The sequence below is a fragment of the Phaseolus vulgaris genome, chromosome 6 (assembly GCF_051622355.1).
Source record: "Phaseolus vulgaris cultivar YP4 chromosome 6, ASM5162235v1, whole genome shotgun sequence".
NCBI lineage: Eukaryota > Viridiplantae > Streptophyta > Magnoliopsida > Fabales > Fabaceae > Phaseolus > Phaseolus vulgaris.
The window spans coordinates 35171604-35187830 of NC_143503.1; the positions used below are offsets into that span (position 1 = coordinate 35171604).

General features: G+C 29.8%; 2 protein-coding genes across 2 annotated transcripts; both read right to left on the minus strand.

Annotated features, from left to right (window-relative positions):
- Window positions 1-1529: 1529 nt before the first annotated feature.
- Window positions 1530-3588, minus strand: LOC137832584 (uncharacterized). Its single transcript, XM_068640810.2, has 3 exons — window positions 3179-3588; window positions 2519-2747; window positions 1530-2127 (listed from the first exon to the last, which is right to left on the minus strand). The coding sequence occupies exons 1-3, from the start codon at window positions 3431-3433 to the stop codon at window positions 1697-1699; spliced, it is 915 nt and encodes a 304-aa protein (XP_068496911.1). The 5' UTR covers window positions 3434-3588; the 3' UTR covers window positions 1530-1696.
- Window positions 3589-9098: 5510 nt separating this feature from the next.
- Window positions 9099-13106, minus strand: LOC150027392 (uncharacterized). Its single transcript, XM_090303959.1, has 6 exons — window positions 12902-13106; window positions 11980-12409; window positions 11337-11443; window positions 10668-11219; window positions 9974-10552; window positions 9099-9280 (listed from the first exon to the last, which is right to left on the minus strand). Exons 1-6 carry the CDS (start codon window positions 13104-13106, stop codon window positions 9099-9101), a joined length of 2055 nt encoding a protein of 684 aa, XP_090160085.1.
- Between the last annotated feature and the right edge of the window lie 3121 nt (window positions 13107-16227).

The following is a 16227-nucleotide window of genomic DNA, read 5'->3' on the forward strand; positions in this document are numbered from 1 at the left end:
ATTCAACATTTTAAAGATCAAACTTATTTCATAAAAAATAATAGTGAAACTATTTTCAACATATATTATGAATTGGTTTCTTCTATTTTTAAATTTTATTCAAAGCAATTAAATTTAAAATTCACCAAATTAAATGGCTGGTCTGAAAAACCATAAAATTTTACTTATTTATAGTTAGATTGATTTATTTTTTCCGTTATCAAAATTTCATTCAAAAGACAATCAATTTAACAATAGTTGGGTTTTCCTATTACTTTTTAATTCCAAAACAACAATTAACGACCAATTTTATTGTAACAGAACTATTTCGAAAATAACAATCTAGAATTATAAAAAATTCGTTTTGAAAAATATTACTCTAGAATAAATTTTAAAATTATTATGATTTTTTTTTTCTATAATAATAATTTTTATTATAAAATGTTCTAGAATGAATTTTCTATAAAAGGTATTAAAATATTTTAGATGCAGCGAAATTTGAAAAACACTTAAAAGATAATTTAGTTATTTAACATTTTTAGGAGCTTCAGGACAAAATCATCAGTAGTTACAGGAAGAAAGTGTCACTGAGCCCAAAGACAAAAACACAATTCATGGGCCATTCATGGACCAAAACGTATACAAACAAACCACGACCTAGTTTGGACGAATTTGTAGCATGTTAAAAAATGTAAAAAATATTAAAATAAATTTGTTAATAAGTAACAATACAATAAAATCATTAAATAAAAATTAATTTTAGATAAAAATAATAATTAGTTGTTATAATGATTAAATTAGAAATCCTTTTATAGACTAAAAAAGTTATTAGTTTTTAAATTAGTTTCTATTATTGATAAATAGTTTCTAAATTGGTATTTAGCTACCAAGGTTTTAATTGCCAATCATTTAGAATCTAGATTTAGTATAAAAATCTTGGTAACTAATTAGATACCAATTTAGAAACTATATACCAATAATATAAACAAATTTAGAAATCAATAATTTTTTTAGTCTTTAAAATGGTTTCTAATTTAGTCACTAACTAATTATTTTTTGTCTTTAAAATTATTTTTTATTTAATAAAATAAATTAAGTTCTGAATTAATTAATTTTATAAAAGTAATATAATTTTTTTGAATTCTATTTTTAATTTTTATAGAAACTATTTTTAACTTATATTTTTTTCTTCATAATTTCTTGTAATTTTTTGGTATCACTCCGGGTGGGTGCTTGTATCCTATCATCTCATGCAGTCCATTACAAATTTCACATGTGCCCACCAAAAAATCTCCACTTTGGTTTAGAAAAAAATCAAACCACTTGTTCGATGTAATTATTAAAATCTCCGATTTCATAGCAGATAGTTTAGGGCTTAACCTTAACAAAACCTTATAAGTTCGATGTAATTATTACTAATTGTCCAGGTGAGATCTCTGAACTCATAATTTTTTTTTTACAATTTACGTGCGAAAACATGAAGGAAAAAAAATGATGCAAGACAAATTGTTCGTGTTGAAAAGTGGTGTATGATATATGAACTCCAAGAGTAGCTTTGAAATGCACACTCATTTCCACAATTTATTTTGATGTACATGTGTATGGGACATTTACCAATCACTCATTTATATTCACCAAGTAAAGATTGGGAGAATCAATAACAAAATTAAAAAAAGAAGAAGGAAGAATGTAAACTAGGGTTCTCTCTCTTTACAAATTACACAACCTCAACAGCAGTGCAGTGCATATTAGGAAAATTGTCTAGCAGATCAACAGTCAACAGGGATGCCTTTTGCCTTGGCTTTGGCATTGGTATCCTCTCAGAATATCCCATTGAGACTGAGGTTGTGGAAGTGTTCCTGTCACATGGACCTAACCACTTGGCTTGCATGTACCTATGCTTCCTCCATGGCCCCATGTGCATTTTCTTTTCCTTCATGCACCTTTTCCCTGCCACACACAGTACCTTTATCAGGTTGCTCAATCTCTCTACCTTCCCCACAAACACCTCTGGCAGCTTCCCAACAAGTCTGTTATACTCCTCACTTCCCTTTGCTATCTCAAACTCTCCTCTCAAATTCAGCTCCACAATCACCCTCATCTCCCCCCTCTTTGAGTTCTCCACTACATCCAAAAAACTGTGTTCACCTGCACATACTTTTCACACTAAGATTAATGCATTCACAGTACTAAATTAAATACAACTACCCCCCAATATTTAATCTGCTAACAAAAGTTCAAAAATCTTTTCACATCTTTTTACAATTTTATATAATCAATTTGACAGAGGCAATGTATATCCACTAGTTGGAATCTTGTGAACAGTAACGTTCCTTGGCCAAGTGCCGACAAATCATGGTTTAGTCATAATAATATTTTCACAAAGCGTGGTTATAAATTGACAGGGACATTTTCCAGGTGGATAATATAGTTTAGTAAAAGGATCTTATCTTAAGAACCACCCTTGAAGATCGCTTCTGAGTTTTTTAAGAGAGAAAAAGCATGCAAGTGGGTAATTAATTGGAATCACTGTATTTACCTGATGGAATATCTGGTGAGCTTCTCCATTTTGTTTTGCAGACAGCACTGTTATAACCTGCTTTCTGAAGCCGCCCAGAAACTTCTCTCATCAAGCAGTTTCTGCAAGTGGTGAGAGGTATCTGTCTGCCGCAACCGCACACCGTTTCTGCGCTTTGTATGTTCTGAAGCGCTTCTTTGGTCGCATTTCTTATCCCTGACTCCAAAGAACTTGTTCTGTACGCATTGGCCTGCACAAAATTTAACCACTCAGTCAAAACCAATTTTACAATCATTAATTTCCCTCTACCAACATCTCAAAACAAATAAGTTAAACATGCACATATAAATAAATGTAGATGAGAAAAACTAAGTTGTTTTTTTCCTTCTTTTGAAGTATTTACTGTAAAACCTTAATTTTATTATTAATAAAAAGATATCACATCACATGAACCCACGTTTGGTGTCGACCAATTTGAAACTTTGGAAAGCTGTTTGAAGAGGCTAACGTAATTTTTGTTTCTAAAACCACAATGAAACTAAAAAGTTAAGCTTGTTGGGAAAAAGAGAAATTTCCATTAAAATAAAACAAAAGGGTATACGTTTCGTAGCTGTACGTGTAGCGTAACAAAATAACTTAATTCAAAGAAGGCAAGCTGTGTTGGTTAACCAATAAAACTACCTGCAAAATCTGGTGCTGGTTGTCCCAGAAGGTTCTGTTCTGTTCGACGGTATCTCGGTGATCCTCGTCTTCGTCGAACTCGATTTCGTTGGGGTTCTGACAGTCGTCGCTGCAGGCGCTGTGGGCCAACAACGTTTCTCCGTCGTGGAGAAACTCGAATTCAACGTCGGCGACACAAGTGTCACGGTGGTCGCGGAGGTGGCGGGTGGCCAGAAACCTGGTGACTCTTGCGGCGGCCATGGAGGATCCACCCATGGTTATGGAATGTGTATGTGGCGTGCAGAGTGTGTATGGTGTTGTATTATTTGACTTAGATTTGGATGATGTTTGTGAAAGGGTTTTTATACGAGGATTGGTGTTGGGGGGGTGGGACCCAGCTTGTCTCTGCCCGCGGCGCACATGAATGTGATTAGGGTGGATTTTGATGGTCAGGATTGGGTGATTTGGATCTGACGGATGACGTAGATTGGTTGGGTTGGGGTCATACAGCATGGATCCACGTCAGTCACCAATAATTCCATTTTTTCCCAACCTACCCTTTATCCCAATCATTCGGATATATACGAATATTCATTCTTTCTTCACTTTTTCTTATTATAAAACACCAAATAATAACAAACAATGCACTGTTTTTGTTTTTAAAGGATATCCTTTTATATTCTTTTCTTATTCTCTCACACTAAACTTCATTTATTATCACTTTCAACACCCTTTCCAAAAATTAACACCATCTTTTCAACAAAAACAACAGTATCAAATAAAAACCATTATTCTTTTATTATTCCCTGGATTCTTTTATTTTATCCACACGTTTTAATAAAACATTCTCAAGCACAGATCATACTACAATAAATTCATTTATCAGACTTTAAGATATATATAAGGTACTTTTTAATTAAATATATGTGTTTGCACGTTTTAATCCGAATACATATCGAGAGTTTAATGGCTTTTACACAGTATTAATATAAAAAAACGTTTATGCTATTAATGATTCAGAATCATCATACAGTATATGATTTCAAATTTTAAATTTATCATTTACTAGTTTGTTACTAAAGGGCATAATTTACTATATTTTTTTAGTAATGTTTTTAAAAATTATTAAATATTGACTAATTTGAGAAAACAAAATAATTAGTCACTGTAATAAAAATTACTTTATATATCAATATTTTTAATTTGTAAAATAATATTCAATTTAATTAATACAGCAATTATTTATTTTTTATATCTAAAATTAATCTCTATCTAATAATTTTCTTTTCTTGTATTTTATTAGTATTAAATATTTACTTTGTCTAACTTTTGTTCTTTAATGGTAAGGACTTATAAATTGTTTTAGAAAATAATTTGTATAATTAAAATGAGACTATAATATTTTTACTAAAGTAAAAGTGTATATAAATGAAAAAATTAGTTATTAATTTTTTATTTGAACAAAATCACTGTTTTTATAAAACCTTAATTTTTTCCTCTACATTTTCTCTAACTTTTCTAGCACATTTTTCTTTAAACTACTTATCCCTTAAATTATTGAAAGTGAATATTACAAGATTATCTGGTTAGAATTTTATTTAGTGTAAGTTCATTTTTTCTTTGAGTTAATTACGAACTTTTCATATTTGTTTTGTATATGTTTTGCATATAATGTTTTTAGTTTCAATATTAGTCTTTGTCACTTCATATACATAGTGATATAGTTTGATCATTAATCATGACTATATGTTGCATGTTAAACTATCATTTAGCATTAGAGTTCTTTGTTTTTGTTTTTTTTATTAGCAATAACAGATATATAAATGCGAACCACTTCAGGAGTGGATCAACCTTTATACAATATATACATAATCCAACGTCTAACAATACCCTCCAAATCAAACAGGCAAAAACATAGTCCACTCTAAGAACCTAAAAAGCATCAAATAACCAAATGCATACATTCCAAAGGTTCTAAACACCAACTGGAAAAGAAAATTGAAGCAGTGCGAAATTGAGCAAAGTATGACTGAATGCAGCTCTTTTTGAGCACACCTACTTAAAGTTAGGTGAGAAAACTTTTTTTCTTTTTTGATGATGTAAACGTAAATTAGTTATCGATTTCAAAATTGTTTATAAGGTTGTTTGTTTTTTAGTAAATTAAAGTGTTGATTGAGATTTTGTTGATTTGATATATTTTTGTTTAAAAAATATTAATTTATATAATATTTTTAAATTTTGAATATTTAATGAGGGTGAAGGTGAGAATTATCTTAATAATAATGACAGATTTAATTCAAAACAAAACCATTATTTATTTAACTTTAATGTTTAAAATTAAATATTTACATTAAGACGGTTAATAAATATTTCTTAATATTTCTATTTAATACTAAATTTCCAATTAATCATTTATAATTAAAAACATGTTTATTTTTTTTACTAAACATAAAATATCAAACTATGTACAAATGTATAATTAGAATAATAAAAAAAATCAGGATTAAAGAACCAAATTTGAAAAAAGTCGAGGGAAGGGCGTATTTGGGGAAGTTGCGATTTCTGTTTTTTATTTTTATTTTCAAATGCGTTTTAAAACAACAATTCGATCAGCCAAAAAATCGTTGAAACGATGTTTAATATAATTTTACATTAATGTAAAATTTACAATTTTTATTTTTATTTTAAAACGCATGCACAATCTATGTGGAACCAAAAATAAAAATTATTTAAAAAATAATCGTCTTAAATATATATATATATATAAAAAAAGTAGTAAAATGTATAACTAAAAACGATAACAAGATCTAAAGAATGGAAAAGTGAAACTGAAAAATAGAAAAAGTGGAGGGAGTTAGTGTTGTTGTACGTGTACCTCCTATCTGAACCCAATCTTTGAACGGATGGGATCACTGGGCAACAAGATGGATGCAACGTTGCGCAATCAGGAACGTTCATTTTAGATCTTATCTGATGCAACTATGGGTGGGGCCCACACAAAGAGGGATTATTGTTTGATAAAGCGGGTGAAATACGCGGCGTCTTGTGAATGGTTTTGGTTTTTCTTTTCTACAAACAAAAAGATTCCAATAACTTTATTTTCTTCGTCTCATCATTGTTAACAATTTCGAATAATGATTAATAATTAATAGTGCCACATTGGAGACCCATCCAAGGCTGTGGTGGGACCAATTCAAGGGCTTTTCTGTAATTTTACGTCCACTTTACAATTATTTTTATGCCCCACCCCCAGTTGTACAACAGTTAAAGTACACAATTCGACAAATGTAACTAAATTTTTAAATCATGTAAGAAGAATAAAGCAAAATTTAAAATACAATAATAAATAACGTCACCAGAACAGTTATTTATACCACATGCGTATATATTTAGTATATAAAAGTACAAGATTTCAAGTTAAGGAAAATTAATTTGGATAACTTATTTTATATTTCTAGATTTTGGATTGCTTTATCATTTTACTTAGTCATAATGTATATTTACAGTATACTTAAAAATATAATGTATTTTAGTTTTTAAAATTTGACTATAATGTATTTTATATTTATATATTAATATAGAAACTTAAAAAATAAGATTATTAACAAACCATGTTCTTTCCTAATAGGCATGAATTAAACGTGTTAAGATGGAAAAAAAAAAAGGACTTGTGCGTTGTCTGGTACAATATTTATTAACAATGAAATTGATTGATTGTGTTGTTGTTCAAACCATTTGTTGTCTATATCAAGAATCCAAATTTATATATATCGTGGTCAATAAAAGAATACCTGATAAATACATAGGCCAAAGTAAATAAAAAATTGTTATTTATGTACTCTTTTAAAGTTTCTATCCCTTTCCCTTTCCCTTTCGTGACTGTGTGTGAATTCATACCCATCTGTTCTTCAACTTCAATGCCAATAATTTCATATTTTTTAATTTTTGCCCCACTTCATACTAACTATACCCATAACTATAACAGATTTTTTAATCAATAAAAATATTTAATTTTTTTTATCAGAAAAAAATAATTAAAATAAAATGGTGTCTCAACCCTTATAAAAAATAATATATTTAATTGTATTGTGAGAGAGGTATAATATAAAATAATTTTAAATAGATATCTAATCCTATAGGAAAAGACATATGTACTACATAAGACAAAAAAAATTATAGGCTTAGTACATCTGAGACACAAGGGATGACTCAATTAAACATGGTATTGTATTTGAGCTTGAAGTTAAAGTTAAATTAATATAAAGATTAAATATGATAATTGCACTAATTTAAACCCACCATATTAAGGATCTAAAACAATCTATAAATAAATAAATTAATATCAAGTTAAGGTATATGTCGAATAAAATTTATTATCTATAATCACTGAATAATAAATTATTTATTAATATCGGAACACAAACATTATTTAAACGTTGAAAAAACTTTTTGTGTGGACTGACGAAATTATTTGAGATTGAGACCGAAAAGACCTAGTCACACAAGACTCGATCCATATAAAAGCAACATTTTTACAATATTTATTTTACAAATAATTTAACTAAATTACACTTTTTGTCTTTCATTTTGCTGATAAGTTTGAATTTGGTTTATTATATTTTAAAATATTTAATTTTATTCTTTGAATATTTTTTTATGAGATTAATTTACTTATTCAAATAATTTATAAATTAGTTTTATTTCCTTAAAAAAATTGAAAGGTATCTTATTTTAATAATTTTTAGTTTATAAGTTATAAGTCATTTTAATTATTTTTTTAATTTCTAACTTATAGTTTATTATTATTACTATAGCAATATATTTTTATTCATTTTTTTTATCTATCATTTTTATTTTCAATTTTTAATTAAAAATATTGAATATTTATTAAGTTATTTTAATTCTTTATGTTGTTCAAAATTTTAAAATATTACAAAACGAAGTAACTAGTGTTTTATTGCGTAATGTTATGTAAAAAAATTACAAAATAAAAGTTATAAAAAAATTAATATGCAAAAAATTTAAATTAAGAAATAAAAAAATATAAAATAAATGAAAAAGTAAAATTTAATTAATACTCATTACATCAACTAGTTTAAATAAAATGTTTTTCTTTTTTTTTCTCAATATTCTCAGTTTGTCCTCATTTGATAGTCATCACAACAGCATATGCTTATCTCTCCAATCCAAATCACCATTATATAACATCATAATGAAAATGAAAGCAATATTGTTTAAGAGGAATCAAGCATTTATTCAACGAGGAAAAGCCTTTTAAATATACATGAATACGAAACCGGTTAATTGTAGAAAATATAGAAAATGATGCTTTTTAATATAGAAAATATTATAATGATACTAATTAAATATAGAAAATGTAACTTGTGCTGATGTGATTTTTTTTAAAATTCAGTTAAAGTAACAATTTTAATATTAAACGAGTGGTTAAATAATTATAATTGAAAATTTAATAATTTGAGGAAATTAAAATAGTCAGGATTTTTTTTAAAACTTATATAGTAAATTAATAGACTAAATAACTATTATAGAAACAAAGTTGAAGTTCATTTGGTAGAAATAAATTTTTGATCTTAAGTATTATGAAAATAAAGATAAAAATTAAACGTGTGAGGTCATAAGGAGTCCAATAATAAAGAGAGACAGATATAATATTCGACATTTAAAGAAAAATCTCATTCACTCATCATCACAAGAAGAAGAAAACATTAATTTTAATGATGGAGATTGAATAGATATGTGAGATTCCAAGATCAATTATATAAGAAAAACAAAATCCTGATAAAGTAGAACAACAATTCCACAATAAATATCTGTGTATCACGAATGAGATAATTTTTGTTTTGTTAAAAAAAAGAGTTTATTTTGAGATATAAATTGAATGGAATTTATAGTAAGAAAGAGCATTGATAAATTGATGAAATTAGGTATATAGATATGCAGGTGCATTGGTGCACGCTACATGTTGTCCTGTGCCCGTTTTGGATATGTATGCTGAGCTGGCACTGCCAATGAAGACACAGAAAGTATGTGTGCTGATTGGAGTTTCAAGATTATAGATACATGGATAGATACATAGATAGATGTAACCCAACATTACAATCTCTGCACCATTCAAAATTGTTAGGTTCTTAATTCGTTATCAGAAGGCGAGTGATTTTAGGTTCTTAATTGGTTATCAGAAAGCGAGTGAGAGAGACTACACCGAAACTAGTTTTGCTAACTTTTGATTTGAGATTAAAATAATAATTTATTTAATCATTTTACAAAATCACTTTCATTTGTTTTTTTAATATAAGTATTAACTCTATTTGCTAAACTATAAGAAAAACATGAAATATGTCGTGTGCGGAAGCGTGATAATTTCAACCAAAGATTATGATAAATTAAAGCAACAAGTAAAGTGAGAATGATACCAGAATTTTTAGGTGGAAAACCCCTTTAAATAGAGGTAAAAAAACCACCGGCGAGAGAGCCAAAACTTCCACTATAATGGTAATGGGAGTACAATGAATTCCTCTCAGGCTAATGGTAAAGGTGAGTCATAAACCCACAAATCTCCACCTTGACTTGCCTTTGACTGGAACACTCTCTCGCCATGAAGCCTTGATTAAGTATGTATAATACCAGCTAAGTTCAGGCAATGATCGAACTTAGCCGATGGAAGTGGCTTAGTCAACATGTCTGCAGGATTTTCGGTCGTATGAATTTTTTCAACAATTATATCTCCTGTATCAACAATGTCTCGGATAAAATGGTGTTTAATTTCAATGTGCTTGGTCCTTGAGTGATACTTACTGTTCCTGGTCAAGTGGACAACACTCTGACTATCACAAAATATAACAAGAACATCTTGTTGAAGACCAAGTTCACTTACCAAGCCTCGAAGCCATATAGTCTCTTTCATACCTTCTGTAGCAGCAATATATTCTGCTTCAGTGGTGGACAAAACCGCAATGGCTTGAAGTGAAGAATACCAACTGATAGCAGACCCACATAGGGTAAAGATGTAAGCTGAAAGTGACCTTCTCCGATCTAAATCACCACCATAGTCAGCATCAACATAACCAACTGCTCCTCCGGGATCGGCTCTATGTTGATCAAATACCAACCCAAGATCTGGAGAACTTTTCAGATAACGAAGTATCCATTTAACGGCTTCCCAGTGTGCCTTGCCTGGATTATGCATGAACCTGCTAACAATGCTAACAGCATAAGCTAAATCAGGTCTAGTACATACCATAGCATACATGAGACTTCCAATTGCATTTGAATACGGGACATGTGACATGCGTCTTTTGTCCTCGTCTGATTTTGGACACTGATTTGATGACAACTTGAAGTGGGCGGCAATTGGAGTATTAATAGCTTTGCAGTCTCGCATTCCAAATTTGTCAAGCATCTTAAGAACATACTTCTTTTGTGATAAAAAAAAATTTTCCAGCTTGACGATCTCTGTTGATCTCCATTCCCAAAATTTTCTTGGCAGGACCTAAGTCCTTCATATCAAATTCACTGCTAAGCTGAGCCTTTAACTTGTTAACTAAAGATTTATCTCTTGCGAAAATCAACATTGTTGAGCCATCATTAGAGATAGCTTCAGAGTAATTCTTGGGTTCACCTTCTTCACCCATCTCTTGAGTAATAGTTAAAGCATAAGCAATGTTGGCAGATTCTGCAATTAATCTCTGAGTCGGTTTTCTTGGTCTCTGTTGTGGAAGTTCTTGAGCCATAGACCACGACTGTGGTAATCCTCGTCGTTTAGGTGGGCATTGCTCATGTGGACTCAAATGTTCACTTGTACCATCAATAACAGTGACTTGATCATCTTGAGTACTGGAGGAATTGGGAACGTCTTCCTCATAAGCAGGTGTTTTAATCTCAAACTCCACTTTCTCTCGAGCATCTTCCTGGTCACCTGTATCAATTGAGGAAATGACAGTATCTTTTGCAGAAGAGAGCATAGCATTTTCATTAAAGGTCACATTTCGACTATGAATTACTTTATGAGATTCTGGGTCATATAAACGATAGCCTTTAACCCCTGAGCCATAACCCAAGAAAATGCACTTCTTAGCACGAGGTTCTAATTTTCCCTCGTTTACATGAGAATAAGCAGGGCAACCAAATATTTTAAGATTAGAATAATCAACAAGGTTACCTGACCAAACTTCTTCTGGAATGTTGCAATCAATTGATCTGTTAGGAGAGCGGTTTATCAGATAACATGCCGTTGAAGCCGCTTCAGCCCAAAAAGATTTGCTCAAACTAGAATGGGAGAACATGCAACGAACTCTCTCCAGGATAGTTCTATTCATTCTTTCTGCAACCCCGTTCTGTTGTGGAGTACTTGGGATGGTGAAGTGTCTGGAAATGCCTTCCTTCTTGCAGAAATCATTGAATTCATTCGAACAGAACTCAAGGCCATTGTCTGTCCTTAACCTCTTTATCTTCTTGCCAGTCTGATTCTCAATCAATAATTTCCACTCTTTAAAAGTGGAAAATGCTTCATTCTTATGTTTAAGGAAATACACCCACAGTTTCGTGAGAAGTCATCAATAATTGTCATCATATAACGACATTTACCTTTGGAGGGAACTTTTGAAGGACCCCAAAGATCCGAATGAATATAATCCAAAGTACCTTTGGTTCTGTGTATGGCTTTAGAAAAACTAACCTTTTTCTGCTTACCAAAAATGCAATGTTCACAGAAATCAACCTTTCCAGTACAGTGGTTACCAAGGTGACCCTTCTTCTTGAGGATTAGAATTCCCTTCTCACTCATGTGGCCTAATCTCATATGCCACAACTTGGTGTTATCTTTGTTGGGTGAGGCAACAGCTGCAGAACCTGTAACTGTTGAACCCTGCAGCACATACAAACTATCACATCGAATTGCCTTTAGTAACACAAGAGCTCCTTTAGACACTTTTAAAACTCCGCCTTCAGCCGAGTATCTACACCCATGAGATTCAAGGGTGCCTAAGGAAATGAGATTCCGTTTCAACTCAGGGACATATCTGACACCTGTTAAATTTCTAACAATTCCATCATGTGTCTTGATTTTGATTGTTCCTTCACCAACAACTTTGCATTGAGCATCGTTTCCCATCAAAACAAAACCATTATAAACTGGTTCATATGTGGTAAACCAATCTCTATTGTGAGACATGTGAAAAGTACAACCAGAATAAAAAATCCATTCATTTCTAGACCTTTGTTCAATGTTGGAAGCTACAAAACAATCCCCATCAGATTCAGTTTCAACAATACTAGCTTCGGTAAATTTTTCTGGTTGTTTACCATTTCCCTTATCTTCTCTATCTTGTTTATTTTTCAATTTATAGCATTCAGAGATCTCGTGTCCCTTTTTCTTGCAATAACGACAATATTTGGAGTTCTTGCCTCTAGATTTTGACCTAGATTTATGTTTAGTGTTCCTACCTTTCTCTTGGTTTCTCCCTCTAACTACTAATCCTTCACCAGAACTTTCAGAATGAATTTGAGTATCAAATTTTTCTTTGGCTAGTAAATTAGTCTTGACATCATCAAAGCTTAAGGTAAGATAATTACCGTATAACATAATTTCTTTGAATTGTCGGTGCGAGGGTGGTAGAGAAACAATAAGTAGAACGGCTTTATCCTCATCATCAATTTTAACATCCAAATTTTCCAAATCAATTATGATGGAATTAAATTCATCAAGGTGAGATTGGATGGGAGTACCTTCGGACATTCGGAGTGTAAAGAGTCGCTCCTTTAACCGGAGTTTGTTTGCAAGACTTTTGGTCATGTATAGAGACTCCAATTTACCCCATATGCCTGCTGTACTTTTCTCGTTGATGACCTCACGCAACACCTCACGGGACAAGCATAACTGGATTGCAGACAATGCCTTTTCATCCATCTCATCCCACTGCTCCTCCGTCATAGTGGTTGGTCTCATCATTTTACCTGCCAGAACTTTCTTTAAACCATTCTGGGTGAGAACAGCTAGCATCTGGACTCGTCAGATAGCAAAACTGATTTTACCATCAAATTTCTCAATATCCAATTTCGACATTATTGAACAATAGATCCTGGTTGAATTATCGAAAATCTCTGATACCAATTTGTAGGGAGCGTGATAATTTCAACCAAAGATTATGAGAAATTAAAAAAACAAGTAAAGTGAGAATGATACCAGAATTTTTAGGTGGAAAACCCCTTTAAATAGAGCTAAAAAAACCACCGGCGAGAGAGCCAAAACTTCCACTATAATGGTACTGGGAGTACAATGAATTCCTCTCAGGCTAATGATAAATAGCCCCAAATCAAAATTCTCTCTATATGGGTTAAACACTTACACCCAAAAGCAGAAATAGAGAGTATAGGAAAAGAGAGAGGAAACAAGTGTGTGTTGCTTGTTTGTAGTGTGTTACATTGCTTGAAGGAAGCCACTATATATAGTGGTTATAGGAGACAACAATAATAAATACAATTAATGGTAATTAACCTCCCATTTATGCCAAGATAACCGTAAAGGTGAGTCATAAACCCACAAAATAAAAATCAATTTAAAAAAATAATAATAATTAGTTGTTATATTAACTAAATTAGAGATCATTTTAAAAATTAAAAAAAATAGTTTTTAAATTAGTTTTTATTATTGTTAAATGATTTATAAATTGGTATCTAATTAGGAACTAAAGTTTTAACTCCCAATTATTTAGTTTCTAAATTTGGTAGCAAAAACTTGGTTGTTAATTAGATATCAATTTAGAAACAAAAAATTTGTTAGTTTCTAAAATTATTTCTAATTTAGTCACTATAACAATTAATTATTTTTAGTCACTAAAAATTAATTTCTATTGTAGTGAGAAAAATTTATTGATATCTTAAATATAAGATTTAATTTTAATAGGATGTTGCACTCAAATTACATTAAAGAAACCTATAATTTGAAAAACACGTTTTTTTAAACAAAAATACTTTCAAAATGTTAAAAGAAATACTTGTTTATATCTCACTGGTATAGGAAAATATTTTTCTATAACTTCGCATTTTAAAGATTAAAATGTCAATATTTTGTGAGATCTTACATATTTAATAAAAAAATTATCATAACAATAAAATTTTTAAAAATATTGTAAAATCTTAAAATAAAATATTGCAATAAAAGTATTCTAAATAATTTTGTTAATCTAACTCATTTAAATTTGTCTTCTACAGCTAAAATCAAATTAAAAGGTAATCTAAAAGTGATTTCCCACTTAACATTAAAAATACAAAAAAAATATGTTATCTTTGATAATTTAAAAAGAAGTATGTTTTTGAAACAAAAAAAAATTACTTTTATCATGTTAAAACTAAAATTTGAACACAAAAACTCTTATTTATTATTTTTTCATGGATACGAGAATCAGATGCACTGTCTAAAAATTAGAGTTGTATATCAATTATATATTATATATTAGTTTTAAAATTTTTCAATAAGCATTAGAGTTGTATATTGATAAATTATAATTAAAAATAATATAAAAATATTAAAGGAGGTCGTCCAGATTCAAACAAAGACAGCCTATATTTAGATGAAAATAATGCAACGTTTTGATGAGTTCAATAATTCAAAACATATAGCAATTTCTGTCGGGCTAGAAGGTGTAATTTGTTTGGTGCATTTGTATCTACATGAGGAAATAATCAACAAAATTAAGAATGCCAATTATGTCACCATTGTCACACTCTGCTTCAATGAGATCCACAAGATATATTATTTAGTGTTTGCTGTAACACTCTATTTAATAATATATCAAAGTATATATATAACACACACAAAAACAAAATCTACAAAATTTTAATTTCATTAAAAATGGTAAAATAAAAGAAAATTGAATAGAACAAAGCGTTCTGATATATATCCATTCACAGGTGCCCACGGTTCTAATTATTCCAATTTTTTCAGGTCTTTTAAAATTTAGATTAGGACGAAGGGATGGTTGTTTAGGGTTTCAGATGATATTAGTAAAATAATCAGTCAATAATTGTGTTTTATATTCAAAACCTAACCGCACATTTATCATAAGAGGGACTGATCACATTAATTAACTCATGTTAGTAACTAATTACTTGCAGTTGAAAAATTGAAGTTGGGTATCATACAATGATTTAAAGTGATAATAATATTGATTTTGAGGGTGTGGGTAACACTAGAGATGTTTTAATAAAGACATTCTTAAAAGTAGTTTTTCTTGCATTTTAGTTTTAGAATAAAGATTATACAACAATTGGAGAGTTTAATTCATTTAAAATTAAATTGCTTTTGTTGATTTTAAATATAGGTTAAGTTACCGAACATATCATTTAAGTTTTAAGTACCAATAATGTAATGTAAAACAAAAATAAAATTAGTTCAATGAATCTTCATAGCGTTGAAGACAATGCATTACTTTAAGTAATAATGAGATGTTACTTTCAGTGGTAACTACTTTTTATCCGACATAATCACATTGTCATCAGTTATAAATGCTCTCCATCAATAGTAATTACTATATAATCTAAATATGTGTGTAACAATTATTTAATTAATAAAATATATTGTTTTTTTTGTTTTTTTATATAGTCTTACATTACAGGTTGAAATCTTGGAGTGTGATCACACTTCAACTTCAACTGAGGATACATGTTATTTTTATTTTTAATTTTTTCATGTGCTGAAGAAATATTGTAATTAATAATAAGTGTATAAAAATTGTTTCATTAATAAAATATATCATTTTTTTTATGTATAGTCTCATGTATGAGTTGTGTCTTGACGATGTTGAAGATCTCAAATCAATTAAGATAAAGATTTCATAGTATATAATAAGGTGCAAATCATATCTTATAATTTTGTTTTACAAAATTGAGTTACGCTTATCATTCACTTTCTAATATTGTGGACACTCCTACTATGCCTACTATGATTTGTATGGATAAAATGCTGATAAATTCTTCCTGCACCTCCATTGTTTCTTCCTCCACCTCTTTATAATTTTGAAAAGTCAAATATATCCTTAACAATATACAAGATT